Source organism: Mobula birostris, chromosome 2 (assembly GCF_030028105.1).
Source record: "Mobula birostris isolate sMobBir1 chromosome 2, sMobBir1.hap1, whole genome shotgun sequence".
NCBI classification, from domain to species: Eukaryota; Metazoa; Chordata; class Chondrichthyes; order Myliobatiformes; family Myliobatidae; genus Mobula; species Mobula birostris.
The window spans coordinates 144,295,474-144,313,489 of record NC_092371.1 but is presented as its reverse complement, the minus strand read 5'-3'; the positions used below and the strand labels follow the sequence as shown (position 1 = coordinate 144,313,489).

The following is an 18,016-nucleotide window of genomic DNA, read 5'->3' as shown; positions in this document are numbered from 1 at the left end:
ACGGAAAACTGGAAACTACCGTCATAGGAAAAAGATGTGCAATTGGCATTCCACGTCTGAGGGTAACATCTATTCCCGAGGTATCCATGACAATCGCTGTCATCCTGTTTGCGTGGACAGCTGAAGGTTTCTGCAGTTTAGGTCTCACCAGCACTCCTGCAGGTAAGCGTGACTCTTCTTCCTGATCCTCCACAGCATCCACCAAGACAGCCGAGGCCTTGGGCATTCTGGGAAATTTGGGAGTTTCCATCACTCTAACTGCTCCTCCAGAATGTAACAAAAAGAGATTTAGACTGGGTGTATTACACAGTTCCTCGTTTATGCTTATCATCCTATTCAGGAGGAATTTACACCTTTTCAAAAAGCAGCTTTTTCAACCGGATCTAGGCAGACCGATACTAATGTATCAAGGGGCTCAGCTACTCCAACATCTGCTTCCGAAAACTCCAGTTTCAATGACAAGTAACCATCATATGAGTAGTCACCAGCACTAAGCCTCCAAATCTCAAAGGGCACCGACAGGCGTCAATGGCAAATGCATCAAATACCAGTCGTTAAAGGATCTGTCGAGTAAAGTAACTTGAGAACCTGTGTCAAGTATGGCTCTAGCAGAAATACCTTCAATCTATATGGGTTATATCAGAGCTTGGTCCCACTAAGCCTTCAGGAATAGTGTTTTGCACTTTAGTATTTCCCTTGACACGCTGATTGGATTGTATTCACTCTCCAAAGCACCAGGCTGGTCTCTTACTGGGTCCCTCCAAAGTTTCTGTTAGGCAGGAAAGTTGGAATGTTCCATTCAGGGAATGCCTGATTACTTTCCGAAGGATTTCCTGCCCTTCACACTCCCACTTGAAATGCCCATCCTTTCCAAGGTTGTAACTGAAAATACCAGTTGCTTCCCTTGTCAAAAGACCCCTGTCAGCATTGCGCTGCTTAGCAAGTCTGACGAGTGGGTCAGCTTTCCCAGCGGTGGTGCCACAATTTGCTGTAGTACCCTCAACCGAGACACCTTGGCTTGCAGGTTTTTCTCTTTTTTTGCAAAACCCCTTCTTGTGCGGCACCAGGGATCACATTAGCAGCAGGGGCTACAGCTGAGGACATTACCCGCCTCTTCCATCATATTTTCCTCCTCCTCTTTTATTTCTCCAAGTAACTCAGCAAAGGATGGACGGTGGGTTGGCATATCTTGTGGGTCATTCGAACATGTAGAGAAATCACGTCATGTGACAGAGCGCCCTTCACAACTTACCCCATCCTTAACCAATTGTTCTCAGCCAACTGAATGGCCCCTTTACAGCACAAACAATGCAGCAGTTTATCTAAGCTGAAAAGGTAGGCAGAAAGCTTCTCTCCTTCCTCCTGGAATGTGTGCCTAAACTTTATCATAAGGTCGGCTGGGCGGCCCATTGCACCAAAAGCATTTTCCAGTGCTTGCATATAGTTAACCGACGCGACTTAGGGACTTACTGCCATTAAGAACCTCACCACATCAGTGGTCAGACCTTTTAAACTCTCTACCAGTCTCTGCTTTTTCATTTTGTCTGAGCACTGCCATTCATCCAGTAATGGAGATGTTTGCTCAGCCCAAGCCTCATATTCTTATTCCCCATCAGGTGGGAACTTGACTTCAGAGAACATTCTCAGCCTACGATAACTTTGACTCTCCACAGGTACCCTTTAGCATTTAGTGACCAGTGACGTAATAGCTGAAACAAGCTTAGAATTTAAATCAACAGCTGAAGGATCGATCAGACTTTTCATATTAACCAAAGACTTCCCCTCACTCCGCAGAAAAGAGAACAACTTGCCTTTAAAATCCTTACCCTCAACATATCCAGCATCCTCAGTTATATTCTCATCAACTTTAAAGATATGAACTGGCTCTGGCCACACCTCTCCAGATATCCCTATCCTCCTGAGCAGCGTGACTTCAGTCATGTCACTGGTAGTCTGGACTAACACAACATCCTTATCAACCAATTCATCAAAACGCTGATCAATCAGTGTAACTTTCCCCAACACTTTCACAGAACTCAACATTCTACATGGGAGTTCATCTGGAACTCTGAACAGAAACCTCGTTCAGAACCCAAGGATAATCTCTTCGTATCGTACCAGACCCTAATCTCCCTGGCATCCGTAATAAAGTACAGGTGTCCCCCGCTTTTCAAACGTTCGCTTTACGAAACCTCACTGTTACGAAAGACCTACATTAGTACCCTGTTTTCGCTAACAGAAGGTGTTTTCACTGTTATGAAGAAAGGCAGCAGGCGCCCCCAGCAGCCGCTCTCCCACGGATTCGGAACAGTATTCTCACCCACATTGCTTAAGGAACGTGCCTGTGAGCAGCCGTTAGCAAGATGAGTTCTATGGTATCGGAAAAGCCTGAAAAAGCTCGTAAGGGTGTTATACTTAGCGTAAAACTAGACATAATTAAGCGTTTTGATCGTGGTGAATGAAGGAAGGACTAAGTGAGTTTGGCTTGTGGAAGCTGACGAAGATGATGTTGAAGAGGTTTTGGCATTCCATGACCAAGAACTGATAGATGAAGAGCTGATGCAACTGGAAGAGGAAAGGATAATGATCAAAACCGAATGAGTAATGATAAAGTACGACTTTAACTTTGAAAGGGTACATCGGTTTAGGGGATATTTGCAGGATGGTTTGAGTGCTTACAAAGAACTATACGATAGAAAAATGCGCGAGGCTCAGCAGTCAAGCAAGCCTTCCACATCAGCCACAGCAGACGATGAACCTCGACCTTCGACATCGAGGCGGGCAGTCATAGGAGAAGGTGAGCTGCCTGCCCTAATGGAAACAGATGACGAGGGGACACCCCACTGTCCCACCACCCCAACACCCAGGCCGTGGACAGATACCGATTTGCAGAGAATGCAGCAGTAGCCAGGAGACACACAGCACATCTTTAAGAAAAAGGCCAAAATAAACATGCTAATTAATTAGGTGCCGCCCGACACGTAGTTGTCGGCCCAGGTCAGAGGAAATGCAATCGGCAATCCCCTCTGATCTGGGCTGACAATTATGTGCCGGGCAGCACCTAATTAATTAGCATGTTTATTTCGGCTTTTTTCTTAAAAATGTGCTGTGTGCCTCCCGGCTACCGCTGCATGCTTCACGGATCGGTATCGGTTCACTGCCCGGAGGGTGGGGGCCACTGCACCACCCAAACTCTGATGCCTCAGTCTAACACACCACCATCAGTGTGCTCCGCGCTTTCCCAATTCCGGTAAGTGATAATACACTGTACATACATTATTTCTACTTTATATCGGCTGTGTATTTTTACGTGTTATTTGGTATGATTTGGCAGCTTCATAGCTGAAAGGTTACTGGAGCGCGCTTGCGCCGTGTTTTTGCCGATGGCGCTTGCGTGAGATTTTCGCTACGGAGAACAGTTCAGGCAATGATTGTGGAAAACTATTTCTACTTCGTATAAGCTGTGTATTTATCATATCATTCCTGCTTTTACTATATGTTACTGTTATCTTAGGTTTTATGTGTTATTTGGCATGATTTGGTAGGTTATTTTTGGGTCTGCGGACGCTCACAAAATTTCCCCGTATAAATAAATGGTAATTGTTTCTTCGCTTTACAACATTCCGGCTTACGAACCATTTCATAGGAACGCTCTACCTTCGGATGGCGGGGAAAACCTGTACCTTAATTATGACGCACCTTACTTTCTACAAAACACTAGTTTAAATACTAGCTTAAACACAAAATAAACTGCTTAACCAATCCTTATACAGCATTCATACAGCATTTCATCCCAAACGAAACCCCTAAAAATGTAACCTTCTCAAGATGTCTGGTAATAAACTAGGCTCGCGAGCTAACTCTGGCTAATAGCCACGTGATTCAGCATTGCATGGGGAATGGCGAGGCAGCCACCTTCAATAAGCAATGCACGTCTATGGTCGCTATGATTCCGGTTCAATCTAACAGGGAAGTTGTAATGTTCTGTTGAAGGAACAAAATTTATGGTGAACGCTATATAAATACCGCCTCACGCAAAGTTATTGTTCGACAGGAAGTAAACACACTAGCATTAAAGTATGCTTACAGATATTTCAACTTTAACAATTAGTTAATTTTAAAAAAGGCCCATTACAATTAAATCAGTCTAATTTGCACATAAATGCTGGAGCTCATTGCTGGGTAGTCAGGTGCTTCGCCTTAGTTACTCACAGCAGTGAACCCATGTTCTGCGTATTAGACACCAGCCACAGTTCAAACTTCCCTTGAAGACCATTACGAATAGACTGGCTATCTCAGAAGTATTGGCACTTCCTCCTCGGAACCACCTGCAGAAAGCACTTCTTACAACAGGGTCGCTCCTTCCGGTAGGGTCGGACGACCATCTTCCCTTGAGCTCTTTTCCACACCTCCTGCCTCTTCCAAAACCTGCCAACAAAGAACCAAAACCAACCACTGATTCCTAGAAATCTGATGCCACTAAGCTCTCTCAAGTGGTCCATGGCATCCCACTGGACAGAATGTCATCAAGACAAACTCGATTAGCTGACACAACATTCCTAAGCTGAGCAAACGACTGCTTACCTTAGCAGAAACCAAAGTACTGGACTGTGAAGCTTAATTAACAGAACACACTGCATTTTATTTTAAAAAGCTGCAGAAAATATCTAACAGCATAACAGCAGTAATACAATAAAATATGCTTTTAACCAGCGTATTATATTGTGTTTTATTTCATATTTCTAGCATCTGTAGCTCTCTTGATCTTCCTCAACTTTAAAAGAACCATCAATTCAGTAACACTCCCAAGTCATTTTGCCATGGCTGTGCACATTTTTTTCCCCTTTTTAAGTAGGTAGACACTTTCCCCTCTGGAAGTTAATAATGAATCTGCTTCCACCACACTTTCAGACAGTGTATTACATCTAGTATGGCATTCCCCCCAGTCGGCCTGTCAACATACTGTGACAGGAATCCATCCTGGACACACTTAACAAACTCTGCCCCATCTACACCCTTGGAACTAATCAGGTGCCAATCAATATTAGGGAAGTTAAAGTCACCCATGATAACAACCCTGTTATTTTTGCACCTTTCCAAAATCTGCCTCCCAATCTGCTCCTCTGTATCTCTGCTGCTACCAGGGGGCCGACAGAATACCCCCAATAGAGTAACTGCTCCCTTCCTATTCCTGACTTCCACCCATACTGACTCAAAAGAGGATCCTGCTACATTACCCACCCTTTCTGTAGCTGTAATAGTATCCCTGACCAGTAATGCCACCCCTCCTCCCGTTTTTCCGCCCTTTCTATCCCTTTTAAAGCACTGAAATCCAGGAATATTGAGAATCCATTCCTGCCCTGGTGCCAGCCAAGTCTCTGTAATGGCCACATCATCATAATTCCATGTATGTATCCAAGCTCTCAGTTCATCACCTTTGTTCCTGATGCTTCTTGCATTGAGATACACACACTTTAGCCCTTCTACCTTACTACCTTTACACCGTTTATTCTGCTTCTCTTTCCTCAAAGCCTCTCTATATGTTAGATCTGGCTTTATTCCATGCACTTCTTTCACTGTTCCATCACTCTGGGTCCCATTCCCCTTGCAAATTAGTTTTAACCCTCCCGAACCATGCTAGCGAACCTACCTGCAAGGATATTGCTCCCCCTCGAGTTCAGGTGCAACCCATCCAACCTCTACAGGTCCCACCTTCCCCAGAAGAGATCCCAATGATCCAAAAATCTAAAACCCTGCTCCCTGCACCAACTCCTCAGCCACGCATTCAACTGCCATCTCCTCCAATTCTTACCATCACTGTCACGTAGCACTGGCAGCAATCCTGAGAACGCCACCCTTGAGGTCCTGTTCTTCAGCCTTCGGCCGAGTTCCCGAAATTCACACTTCGGGACCTCATCCCTCTTCCTGCCTATGTTGTTGGTACCAACATGTATCACGACTTCTGGTTGCTTTCCCTCTCGTACCAAGATGTCGTGCACCTGGTCAGAGACATCCCGGATCCTGGCACCCAGGAGGCAACAAACCATGCGGGTGTCCTTCTCATGTCCACAAAATCTCCTGTCTGCTCCCCTGACTATAGAGTCTCCAATGACGACAGCACTCCTCTTCTCCATCCCACCCTTCTGCACCACAGAGTCAGACTCAGTGCCAGAGGCCCTGCCACCGTGGCTCACACCTGGTCGGTTGTCCCCGCCAGCAGTATCCAGGATGGTAAACTTATTATTCAGGGGAATGGCTACAGGGGTGCTCTGCACTACCTGTCTACTCACCTTCGCTTCCCCCCCTCTGACTGTCACCTAACAACCTGCTTCCGGCAGCCTAGGTGTGACTACCTCCCTGTAGTTCTCATCTATGACTGCCTCATTCTCCCTTACCAGGTAATGAACCGGGTCAGGTCATAGATCTCTCAGTGGGTGAGCATCTGGGGGACAGTGACCACCGCTCCCTGGCCTTTAGCATTATCATGGAAAAGAACAGAATCAGAGAGGACAAGAAAATTTTTAATTGGGGAAGGGCAAATTATGAGGCTATAAGGCTAGAACTTGCGGGTGTGAATTGGGATGATGTTTTTGCGGGGAAATGTACTATGGACATGTGGTCAGTGTTTAGAGATCTCTTGCAGGATGTTAGGGATAAATTTGTCCTGGTGAGGAAGATAAAGAATGGTAGGGTGAAGGAACCATGGGTGACAAGTGAGGTGGAAAATCTAGTCAGGTGGAAGAAGGTAGCATACATGAGGTTTAGGAAGCAAGGATCAGATAGATCTATTGAGGAATATAGGGAAGCAAGAAAGGAGCTTAAGAAGGGGCTGAGAAGAGCAAGAAGGGGGCATGAGTAGGCCTTGCCAAGGCATTCTTCAATTATGTGAAGAACAGAGGGATGACAGGTGTGAAGATAGGGCCGATTTAGAGATAAAGGTGGGAAGATGTGCCTGAAGGCTGTGGAAGTGAGCAAGGTCCTCAATGAATACTTCCCTTCGGTATTCACCAATGAGAGGGTAGCTGATGACGGTGAGGACAATATGAGTGAGGTTGATGTTCTGAAGCATGTTGATATTAAGGGACAGGAGGTGTTGGAGTTATTAAAATACATTAGGATGGATAAGTCCCTGGGGCCTGACGGAATATTCCCCAGGCTGCTCCACGAGGCGAGGGAAGAGATTGCTTAGCCAAAGATCTTTATGTCATCGTTGTCCACGGGAATGGTACCGGAGGATTGGAGGGAGGCGAATGTTATCTGCTTGTTCAATAAAGGTAATAGGGATAGTCCGGGTAATTATAGACCAGTAAGCCTTATGTCTGTGCTGGGAAAGCTGTTGGAAAAGATTCTTAGAGATAGGATCTCTGGGCATTTAGAGAATCATGGTCAGGATGGCTTTGTGAAGGGCAGATCGTGTCTAACAAGCCTGATAGAGTTCCTTGAGAGGTGACCAGGCATATAGATGAGGGTAGTGCAGTGGATGGGATCTACATGGATTTTAGTAAGGCATTTGACAAGATTCCACATGGTAGGCTTATTCAGAAAGTCAGAAGGCATGAGATCCAGGGAAGTTTGGCCAGATGGATTCAGAATTGGCTTGCCTGCAGAAGGCAGAGGGTCGTGGTGGAGGGAGTACATTCAGACTGGAGGGCTGTGACTCGTGGTGTCCCACAAGGATCTGTTCTGGGACCTCTACTTTCGTGATTTTTATTAACGACCTGGATGTGGGGGTAGAAGGGTGGGTTGGCAAGTTTGCAGATGACACAAAGGTTGGTGGTGTTGTGGATAGTGTACAGGATTGTCCAAGATTGCAGAGAGACATTGATAGGATGCAGAAGTGGGCTGAGAAGTGGCAGATGGAGTTCAACACGAAGTGTGAGGTGGTACACTTTGGAAGGACAAATTCCAAGGCAGACTACAAAGTAAATGGCAGGGTACTTGGTAGTGTGGAGGAGCAGAGGGATCTGGGGGTACATGTCCACAGATCCCTGAAAGTTGCCTCACAGGTAGATAGGGTAGTTAAGAAAGCTTATGGGGTGTTAGCTTTCAGAAGTCGAGGGATAGAGCTTAAGAGTCGTGGGGTAATGATGCAGCTCTATAAAACTCTGGTTAAGCCACACTTCAAGTACTGTGTCCAGTTCTGGTCGCCTCACTATAGGAAGGATGTGGAAGCATTGGAAAGGGTACAGAGGAGATTTACCAGGATGCTGTCTGGTTTAGAGAGTATGCATTATGATCAGCGATTAAGGGAGCTAGGGCTTTACTCTTTGGAGAGAAGGAGGATGAGAGGAGACATGATAGAGGTGTACAAGATATTAAGAGGAAAAGATGGAGTGGATAGCCAGCGCCTCCTCCCCAGGGCACCACTGCTCAATATAGAAGACGTGGCTTTAAGGTAAGGGGTGGGAAGTTCAAGGGGGATATTAGAGGAAGGTGCGTGGAATGCACTGCCTGAGTCTGTGGTGGAGGCAGATACACTCGTGAAGTTTAAGAGACTGCTAGGCAGGTATATGGAGGAATTTAATGTGGGGGGTTATATGGGAGGAAGGGTTTGAGGGTCGGCACAACATTGTGGGCTGAAGGGCCTGTAATGTGCTGTACTATTCAATGTTCTACGTATTCCAAACTACAAACAATTACCTCAAAAAAATCCATACATTTCCCCCCCGGTTCTTTTGTCAATTATTTTAAATTGCATTCTCTTGTTATCATTCCCCTTGTCAATGCTAACAGTTTTATTTTAACTTAATGTTTCGCTTGAATGGAAAAATTAAAGTGTTTGCAGCTAACTGAGTAATCACGACACCAGACGTTGTTGCAGTGTCAATATTTCAACTGCTCTTGTGCTCCAACTGCTTTTCAAGAACAGCTCTGACAATGTAATTTTGTCCCTGTAGCCAACATTTTGTCATTACATTTTTCTGTAAAACATACTGAAAGGATTCCAACACATTAGCAGTAAATAAAGCTAATCCTATCCATAAATGCAAGCAAGAAAATGCAAGGCTGACTTCGACCTTATACATTCAAGTTTACTGCTAGATCCAGTTATTCTCTTCTTTCTTTAGCAGCCTGGAAGTTTGGTAATTAAATGGGTACACCATGCACCTCCATTAAAAGAGGAGAATACAAAGCATAGGCTTCGAAAAACAGCACCAGCAGTAAGCCATTTCTCTGCCTGAGCCTGCTCTGCTATTCAATACCATCGACTAATGTAACTCAACACCCTGTTCTCTCCCCATATCTCATGTCTTTTGTGTCTAGAAATCCCAATTTTTTAAAAATATGTTTAACAAGTCAGATTGATGGCTGACTGGTATTAAATTCTCCTGGTTCACCACTCACTGAAAGCTTTAACCTTAAGGCTTATGTATCTTAGGACTGTTCCCCAGTTCTAACCACCACAGTCAAGGAAAATATCACCCCCACCCCCAATCCAGCCTGTCACATCCTGACAGAATTTTATATATTAAAAATCTCCTATCATTCTTCAACCCTCTTGTGAAGATGGGCTTAGAACATAGAACACTACAGCACAATACAGGCCCACGAAACTGTGCCAACTTTTTAAGCTACTCTAAGATCAACCTAACCCTTCTTTCCTACTTAGCCCTCCTTTTTTTCCTATCATCCATGTGCCCATCTAAGAGTTTCTTAAATATTCCTAATGTAGCTACTTCGACCACCAGCGATGTCAGGATGTTCCATGCACCCACTACTCTGTCTGAAAACCTTACCTCTGATATCTCTCTATACTTTCCCCCAACCACCCTAAAATTATGCTCACTGGTACTGTATTATTCCACTCTGGGTCAAAGTCTCTGGCCATCCACTCACTCAATGCTTCTTAAAATCTTGTATACCTCTATTGTGTTGCTTCTCAAGTTGCAGGGTTGACATCCTCAAGCATCTCCTTCAGGTTCATGTCATAAAAACTCCAATTAATAAAGCCATGTTTACTTTGTTTAACCCCTTTGATTTTAAGTGTCCCTTTATCACAATCATTTATAGTAAACTCCAGCATTTTCCCTACTTCTGATACAAGGTTAACAGGGCTGCAGGCTTTCCTTTTCTCAGTCCTGCTGAAGGGTGTTGGCCCGAAATGTCGACTGTACTTTTTTTCCATAGATGCTGCCTGGTCTGCTGAGTTCCTCCAGCAGTTTGTGTCTGTTGCTTGGATTTCCAGCATCTGCAGATTTTCTCTTGTCCCTGCTTTCTATTTCTCACTTTTTACATTTGCCACACTCCAGTTTACTGTTCCAACATCTATAGCATTTTGGCAGATGACAACACATCCACTATTTCCATGGCTACATCTTTAAGTAGGCTGGGTGATCAGATTATCCCCACCTTGGAGATTTATTACCCTTCAACTCCATTCATTTCACCAACACTTCCCCTTCGCACATCCCACCAGACCCCTTCCCCCAGCCAGCCAGAAAAACTAATTTGCTTCAATTTCTCCTTTTGATGAAATGCTTTCTGAGAAGTCACTTGCATCTTTTTCTGAAAAAGACCAAATCAAAGTGAGCAGGTTGGGGTCAGGATTCATATATCTGACACTTTTAACACTTCTCCCAATCCAAATCTACTTATTTCATGGGTTAGAGCTTCCTCAAACATGACTCTGCCAGGTTTTTTTTTGTCAGTGACAATTTTCTTCCATTCTGAAATTCCACTGAATGCTCCTTGACTTCTCAAAGGGATGTCTGAATCTAAATCTTTAATGAACAGCATGTTTCCTCTAGTTTTAACAACAGTGCAAATATTTTACTATGACTTAATAGGTATGACATAAATGTAAGCTGGTAGGCCATCTAAGTCAAAGAATTTTTGGCTTTGTAACAGTATGGGCCCCCAAATCTTGAGAAGTTCCTACAGGGGTACATCCTTACTGGCTGCATCACTGCCTGGTTAGGGAACTGTACTTCCCTCAGTTGCAGGACTCTACAGAGATTGGTGCGGACAGTCCAGCACATTATGTAGATGCAAACTTCCCACTATTCAGGACATTTACAAAGAGAGTTGTGTAAAAAGGGCCTGAAGGATCATTGGAGACCCGAGTCACCCCCAACCACAAACTGTTCCAGCTGCTATCATCTGGGAAATGGTACCGCAGCATAAAAGCCAGGACCACCAGGCTCTGGGACAGCTTTTTCCACCAGGCCATCAGACTGATGAACTCACGCTGATTTGAGTGTATTCTATGTTACATTGACTGTTCTATTTATTATAAATTACTATGATTGCACATTGCACATTTAGACGGAGGCGTAACAGAAAGATTTGTACTCTTCATGTATGTGAAATTCAATTCCATTCATAGTAGGTGCTATTCACTAGTTCCGATAAAGGACCTCAAAAAGGGAATGTAAGCAGTTTCTCGCACAGATGCTGTCTGACATCCTGAGGTTTCTAGAACTTTCTGTTACTATTTTAGATTTCCAGCATCCATAGGTCTTTAATTTTCACTTGTTATTTTTATCCAAGGAACGCAATTACTCTTTGCATCAAGAGATGCAGTCTGGAAGGATTCAACGTGGAACACTGCCAGAGGTTCGGAGCGCATGAAGAAAATAAAGGCTTGGAGCATTTTCTTTAAAAATAATACAAGTTCCACATAATAGAAGGTAAATGAGAGCAGGGGCTTTACAACCACTTTAACAACACTGCTAAAAATGTTGAAGGAAGCAGTGCTCAGATACAAAGCATTCTACAGACTATGACTTAAATCTTGTTTCTAATTGTTTCCATATATAACAAAGACACTGGAGAATCTTCAGTCATTCTGCCTGGAAAGATGTCATCATTAGTGCACAGAGAACTTTCAAGATAGTTTAGATTCTGATAAAAGGCTCCTGACTAGAAACGCTAACTTACAAAATGTGCCCTGCCCTGTAATTTTTTCTATTTGTTTGTTTTACTTAAACATGAAAAATGTTAATCTAAAATGGTACTTTATATTGCAAATTTCAGGTACACTAACATTGGTCCAAATTAGTTAAAAGCATCAGGCATTTCTCATACAAACAATAACCAATTTGCAGAAATAAATAGCTGCCAAATTGTGAAGGAGCAACATTAGTGACTTTAGCTTGATGTCTTTTAACAATCAACAAAAGAAAATGTCTGACATATAGCTCCTGTTCAAAAACCTAACTTCCAGCAACATCACTTTTTCCCAACACTTATATTTAAAATTTTGTAAACAACTTATAAACATACAATTTCACTGTTATTTGTGCTAAACAGAGTTAAATATTGTAGCACATTAAGTAAGTTAGGACAGGATTAATACAAGCACATGCTGTGGTCTCCATAGAAAGAAAGCATACCCAATTAAAGAAAATTCTCGTAAATTCAACAGAGATGTGACTCCAATGATTAATTGAGCACTTTCCTTTAATTAGGATATCAATGGCATTCTTGTTAAATCTTCTCAGAAATTGTATAAATTCCATATAAAAGGGTGAATCTCATTCCACAAATTATACATGACATTTCACAATATAGCCTTGCTTCAGCATATCACCAAAGATGGGCACAAAGTCTCATCTGTTGTCCTATGTATAGATCTTAGCTCTCTGTAATTCAAGCACGTTTCACCAGGTCAAGTACCAAGTTATATAAAACTCCATCAGGGAAAAGAAGAATAAAATTTAAGTTTTCATGACCCAAGGCGCAGCATCAATTTCTTTGTGCTGAGACGAAAACAAAGTGAATTTCTCTGAAGTTAAATAGAAACAATAGAAACTTTCTTTCTCAAAGTGGTCGCAGCTTGAAATAATAATTTGCTTTGAAGGATTAGCTTGGTCAAAACTCAGTAGTTTTACAATTTAATTTCTAATGATCGGGGACCCAATTGTACCTCTAAACTGGTCTAGAGCAATTATTTCGGTCCGAGGTCCAATACAATTAACTAGCTTGCTTCTGGGAAAATTCAGTAAAATAGTTGAAAGAAAAACGCTCTCAAAGAAAATGTCTGAACAGTGATCTTCACTGCCCGCATGTAAAGCACTGGATAAGTGGACGGTAAAGAGAGAAATCAGACATGGTACACCTGTTGGAAGCTCCACCAATTTTCCCTTCACTGGGCAAAGCAACTTAACCTAGAAATGTTATGTAACAATTGAAGCAGCATTAGTTGCCGCTTCGAATTTACCAGCATTTATACTTGTTTTGCCCTTCAGTAAAGGTATCAAATCTAATTAGAAATAGATAAGAGTGACAGAAATCATACAAGCCGGATTCAGTTTTTTTTAATCTTCTGTAATAAAGCATTTTTTTTAAACCATCAACCACTGAAAAAGCCATGTGGTAAGTGAAGGATAACGGCAGACAAATGGAAGTTATAGGCTTCTCTGCAAATTACAGGCAAACCCAGCATGACAGTTGTTCAGGTAATGTAAATTCACCCTTACAAAATTCACAAATCACGGCCTAAAATTTTGAGATATAGAATAAAGATCATCTGTGTGGAATTTATGTAAAAAACAAAAAAAAGACCAAAATATTTTCTTTCAGCTCACGTTTCTTCAGGCATGTGTAGATGACACCATTTGTATTACGGGCCATTTCCTAAGAATGCAATCCTACACCACCAAACCACACCTTCCCCACCTCCCCACCACCCGCTGCCAACACCCTGTAATGCAGCGGTCACCATTAAGTCGTAACAGGAGCATCTATATTTGCTGCCACATGGATCACTATACCACTTACAAGGAAATCCTGAGGCCAACAATTAAAAGACAAAATTCGTAGCCAATTTTGTAGCACTCTTAGTGGTGCAAATGGCAACCCTACTCGTCACAAGTTCAAAATGTCTACGTAATTAAACACACAAAGAAGATTCAAGCATAAAGTAATGTCTTTAATTCACTGCACCAAAGATTCATAAATTGTTTACACTATCAAAGCCATGCTAAATTGACAAAATGGAATGGGACACATTTTGTGCATCTAGCCTTCCACTTCAAAGTTCCACCCAATCTTCAGACAATTCCAAGAACTAGACTGCCAGGTCTCAGTCCTCACTAAGAATTTACATTCACTTGCCTGTGGAAGCACAAATTCTAGAAAATTAGATGTTCTTTTAATTGTTACATATTTCTAGATGAGGGTGCTGAAAATCATTATTTTCCAAATGAAATATCCTTTCAACGTGTTGAACACCACCATGATATTCTCCGCACATGACTTCTGGAAATAACTTAGGAACCTTTTTTCCATCTTTTCACTTCATAGGTAGACAAAACTCCTTTTCAGTTCTGGTAGCTGTGATATGAATAAGGTCTGATTCCATCACAGACAGGCACAAAGTGCTAATGAGGTAGCGAGGGTGAGCAGTTCAAGGCATTATGCGTATGTGTATCTGCAAAACATGAGCCATCCAAATATTTTTTCTTCAATAGGACAGACATGGGTCAGGGATCCCAAATTCCTAGGAGGTACCAATAGTCCCAACACTGACATCCTAATTATACTCACTGGGAAGTCTAAGTTATCTGTGCTTGGAGAACAGTAGGTTAATTTCTGGCACAGATGACTTAGCCTTCCCAATGAAATCTATAGATTGTGATTAGTACTTCGGTGTTGGGAATGTTGGCCAGGGAGAGAAAACCATTCTGGTTCACTTAACCTATGAGTGGATTTGGCCAATGTTGCTGAGATAGTGCTGGTGATATCAACAAGTACTCCAGGATAGCAAGGATCAGATGTTGCCCTTCAAATATTTATTTTAATGACTTGGAGAAGGTTATGGGATGTAAGGTTTGTGGACAGTTGGGCATACTTTAATGAGGACGCTTGGACTCTGCATTAGAACATGAACAGGTTGAACGAACAGCTGAAAACTTGGAAAATAGAGTTTAATATGGGTGTGTGAGAATCAAAGAGTTATCAATATGCAGGAAAACCATAAATGAGCGGAGTACAATGGGATTTAGGTGCTTCAAAAACAAAGTTAGCAGGTATATTTGCCTTTAATGCTAAGGTTTGGAGTTTAAAAATAGACTTATTACATCTGGAGTACTCTGCTATACTTTGGTTCCCTTTAATTTCTAAGCCCAGACGACATTCACAAAGCTAGTTCCCGAAATGAGAGGGCCATCCCATCACCAGCAGCTAAAAATATTAGATCCACATTTTTATAAATTGAAGAGCAATTTTATTCAAACATATCAGATTCTAAAGAAGCATAATAAGATAGATGCTGAGACATTGAAATTAGATCAGGGGGCCAGTTATCTCACAGAAGTTGGTGAATCTCTGAAATTATTGACTTAGGAGGGTTATAGAGGCTGAATCATTGGACATATTTAAAATGAAAGCAGACACATTCTTGAAAGATCAGGGAATTTTATTCTATGTGGAACTGTTGCAGAAAGGAAGCTGAAACCTCAGACAGATCTAACAATAAAGGCAGTGCAGAAATGAAGCCAAGTGCCACTCTCCAGCACCTTGTACTATGTATGTACAAACATTGGGTATATACTGGAATTTCTAGGCCAAAATCCTCCTTTAATATGCAAACTTAGTTGCAAGTTATAAACCTACTTTGGAAAAATCAAAACACAAAGTATCCACTTTCACATACGACAATAAACTTCCCAATCCCATCACCTTCCCTCCTCCCCCATTCTGCAATCCACCTTCCAAATTCCAATCATGTTCACTAGCACCATCATCATTCATACTCATCCACATCATCCGTCATACTCATCTGCATTGTCAATGGATTTTCTCCATCAGAAGATTAAAGAGATGATGTCATCAGCTAATGAGTTGAAACTTATTAAATGCCTTTTACACGACAAAGAAAGCCAGAGAACTTCACAGTAAAATTACCAAGCTAAATTTTCCATTAAACCACCCACGTCCATGAGACATAGGAGCAGAATTAGGCCATTTAGCCCATCGAGTCTGCTCCACCATATCACCATGGCTGATCCCAGATACCACTCAATCCCATATACCTGCTTTCTCGCCATATCCTCTGATGTCCTGACCGATCGATCAGGAAACGATCAATGTTCGCCTTAAATGTACCCATGACTAGCCAGAAGAAAAATTTCCATGGATTCATTGAACTATGGAATTGAGGTCATAATCACATCAGCCTTGACCTCTTGAAGGGAAGGACAAATTGAATGGACCAAATGGCCCACTCCTAATACGCATGTTATATCAAAGACAGAAGAGCTACTGGAGCAGGAGTAAGAAGAGAAACGAGACCACGTGGGGCCTCGGGTTACATATGCCTGGTGTCAAGAAATGTACAAGAGGTTTGACCCAAACACAGAGCAGAGATGAGTTAACGTTGAGCGATCGTTTTAACAATAAACCGCAAAACAACAAGCCACGAGGGGCCACAAAACAAGAGAGAACAGATACTTAACAGTAAGGTGACATGGTAACTGAAGGATAGGGGCAACATGTTGAGGCTGGCTAGTTGAAAGAGTGAACAAGGATTGTGGATGAGAGCTGGGTTTGAACAGGCTGCAGGTGAGGATTTGGAAACGAGTGGCAGGTGACTCCTGTTAGCTGAGTGGAGACTGGGAGATGCCGTCTGTGCAGGCCTGACACCAGGATAGGAATGGAAGGAGGCAGATGCAGCACCATACAACTGCAGAACAATGGAGAACTGGAAGATGGGCATCTCAATGTCACCACTACCTTCCCAAAGCAACTAAAGATGATAATGAAAGTCAGCACTGTGCCCTGGCTTAACTTTTGTAACTTGAAATCTTTTACTTTTACCAAGCCCCGTGGTAATTCCCTCAACAGCTTGAAATACAGGCTCAATCTCCACATCACACTTTTTTCCAACAATAGGATGAACTCCTGAGTCAGTCCACACAAGTCCAGAAAGCCTAATAATTGGCCACACTGCACCAACAAAATGCTTCTGTGGATTTTGTGCAACAGAATTGACTCAGCAACATCACACTCCACAGGGTTCTTCAGAATGTTTTCAATATTCATGTGTCTGCTATAAAATCCCTACAGAAATACTGAAAACAGTGATAACCACTTACATTCTGTTTCTTCCTTTCAAGCAGGGGTGATACAGGACTTTGACAGCATTGTTTGCTTCACACAAACGGACTGTAGACTCATTCGTCACAGTGGTACTGGCAACTGCAGTAAAATCACAAATGGGATCGTTGTGTGATCTCACCAGCAGGGTGTCCGAATTCAAAAGCCAGAGCTGCAAACAAAAGAAGAAAAATATATCTGTTACATTCAAACACGGAATCCACCTGGGAGTAAATAAAAGACAGTGGTTACAGATTCTACAGCTTTTTCAATATTGTCATGCTCTGACTGACAGAATTGTGAAAACCCACTTGCCAAGCATCATATTAACATGTACAGCAACAGTACAACACAGTACAGATCCTTCAGCCCACGATGTTGTGCCAGCCCTTCAACCCGTTCCAAAATCAAGTTAGCCCTTCCCTCCCACACAGCCCTGGATAGTTCCTTAAATATTCCTACTGTATCACAGACCCTTCATCAGGTGTGGAAAGGAAGGGGAAAAAGGCCAGGATAAGCAGGTGTGGAGAATGGAAAGAATATAAGCAGGAAGGTGATAGGTGAAGCAAAGTCCTCCCAAACTCTTCGCCTCACCCATCACTTTCCAGTTTGTACTCTTTCGTCTTTGGCACACCTCCTTATTCTGGCTTCTTCCCATTTCCTTTACAGTCCTGATGAAAGGGCTTGGCCCAGAACATCAACTGTTTATTCCTCTCCATGGATGCTGCCTGACCTGCTGGGTTTCTCCACAATTTTGTGTGTATTGCTCTAGATCTCTAACATTTGCAGAATCTGTGTTCATCCTGATACTATGTGTATTGCTCCAAATTTTCAGCATCTGCAGCCCCCGATGTCCCTTGGTTTGAAATTGCCTCATGAGGGGAAACTTAACTTTAACACCCGTTTGATGAAGCCTTCTCAAAGTCTTACGTTTCCTCCCCCAATAAACTCTTACCTACTCATCCTTCCCTTAAAA

General features: G+C 42.6%; 1 protein-coding gene across 6 annotated transcripts in view; it reads right to left on the bottom strand.

Moving 5' to 3' along the window:
• ube3d (ubiquitin protein ligase E3D) overlaps positions 1 to 18,016 on the bottom strand; it is a 268,872-nt gene that overhangs the window by 205,288 nt on the left and 45,568 nt on the right. For 5 of the 6 annotated variants that reach the window (XR_011884289.1, XM_072250045.1, XM_072250053.1 and 2 more), the window contains exon 8: positions 17,040 to 17,212. Coding sequence is in view for 5 of the 6 variants with exons in the window: in XM_072250045.1 (XP_072106146.1) it covers positions 17,040 to 17,212 (173 nt within the window). In the remaining variant the exon portion in view is untranslated. Of the gene's footprint in view, positions 1 to 13,884; positions 14,375 to 17,039; positions 17,213 to 18,016 lie in introns of those variants that run through there. The other variant, XM_072250069.1, reaches the window with a different exon arrangement.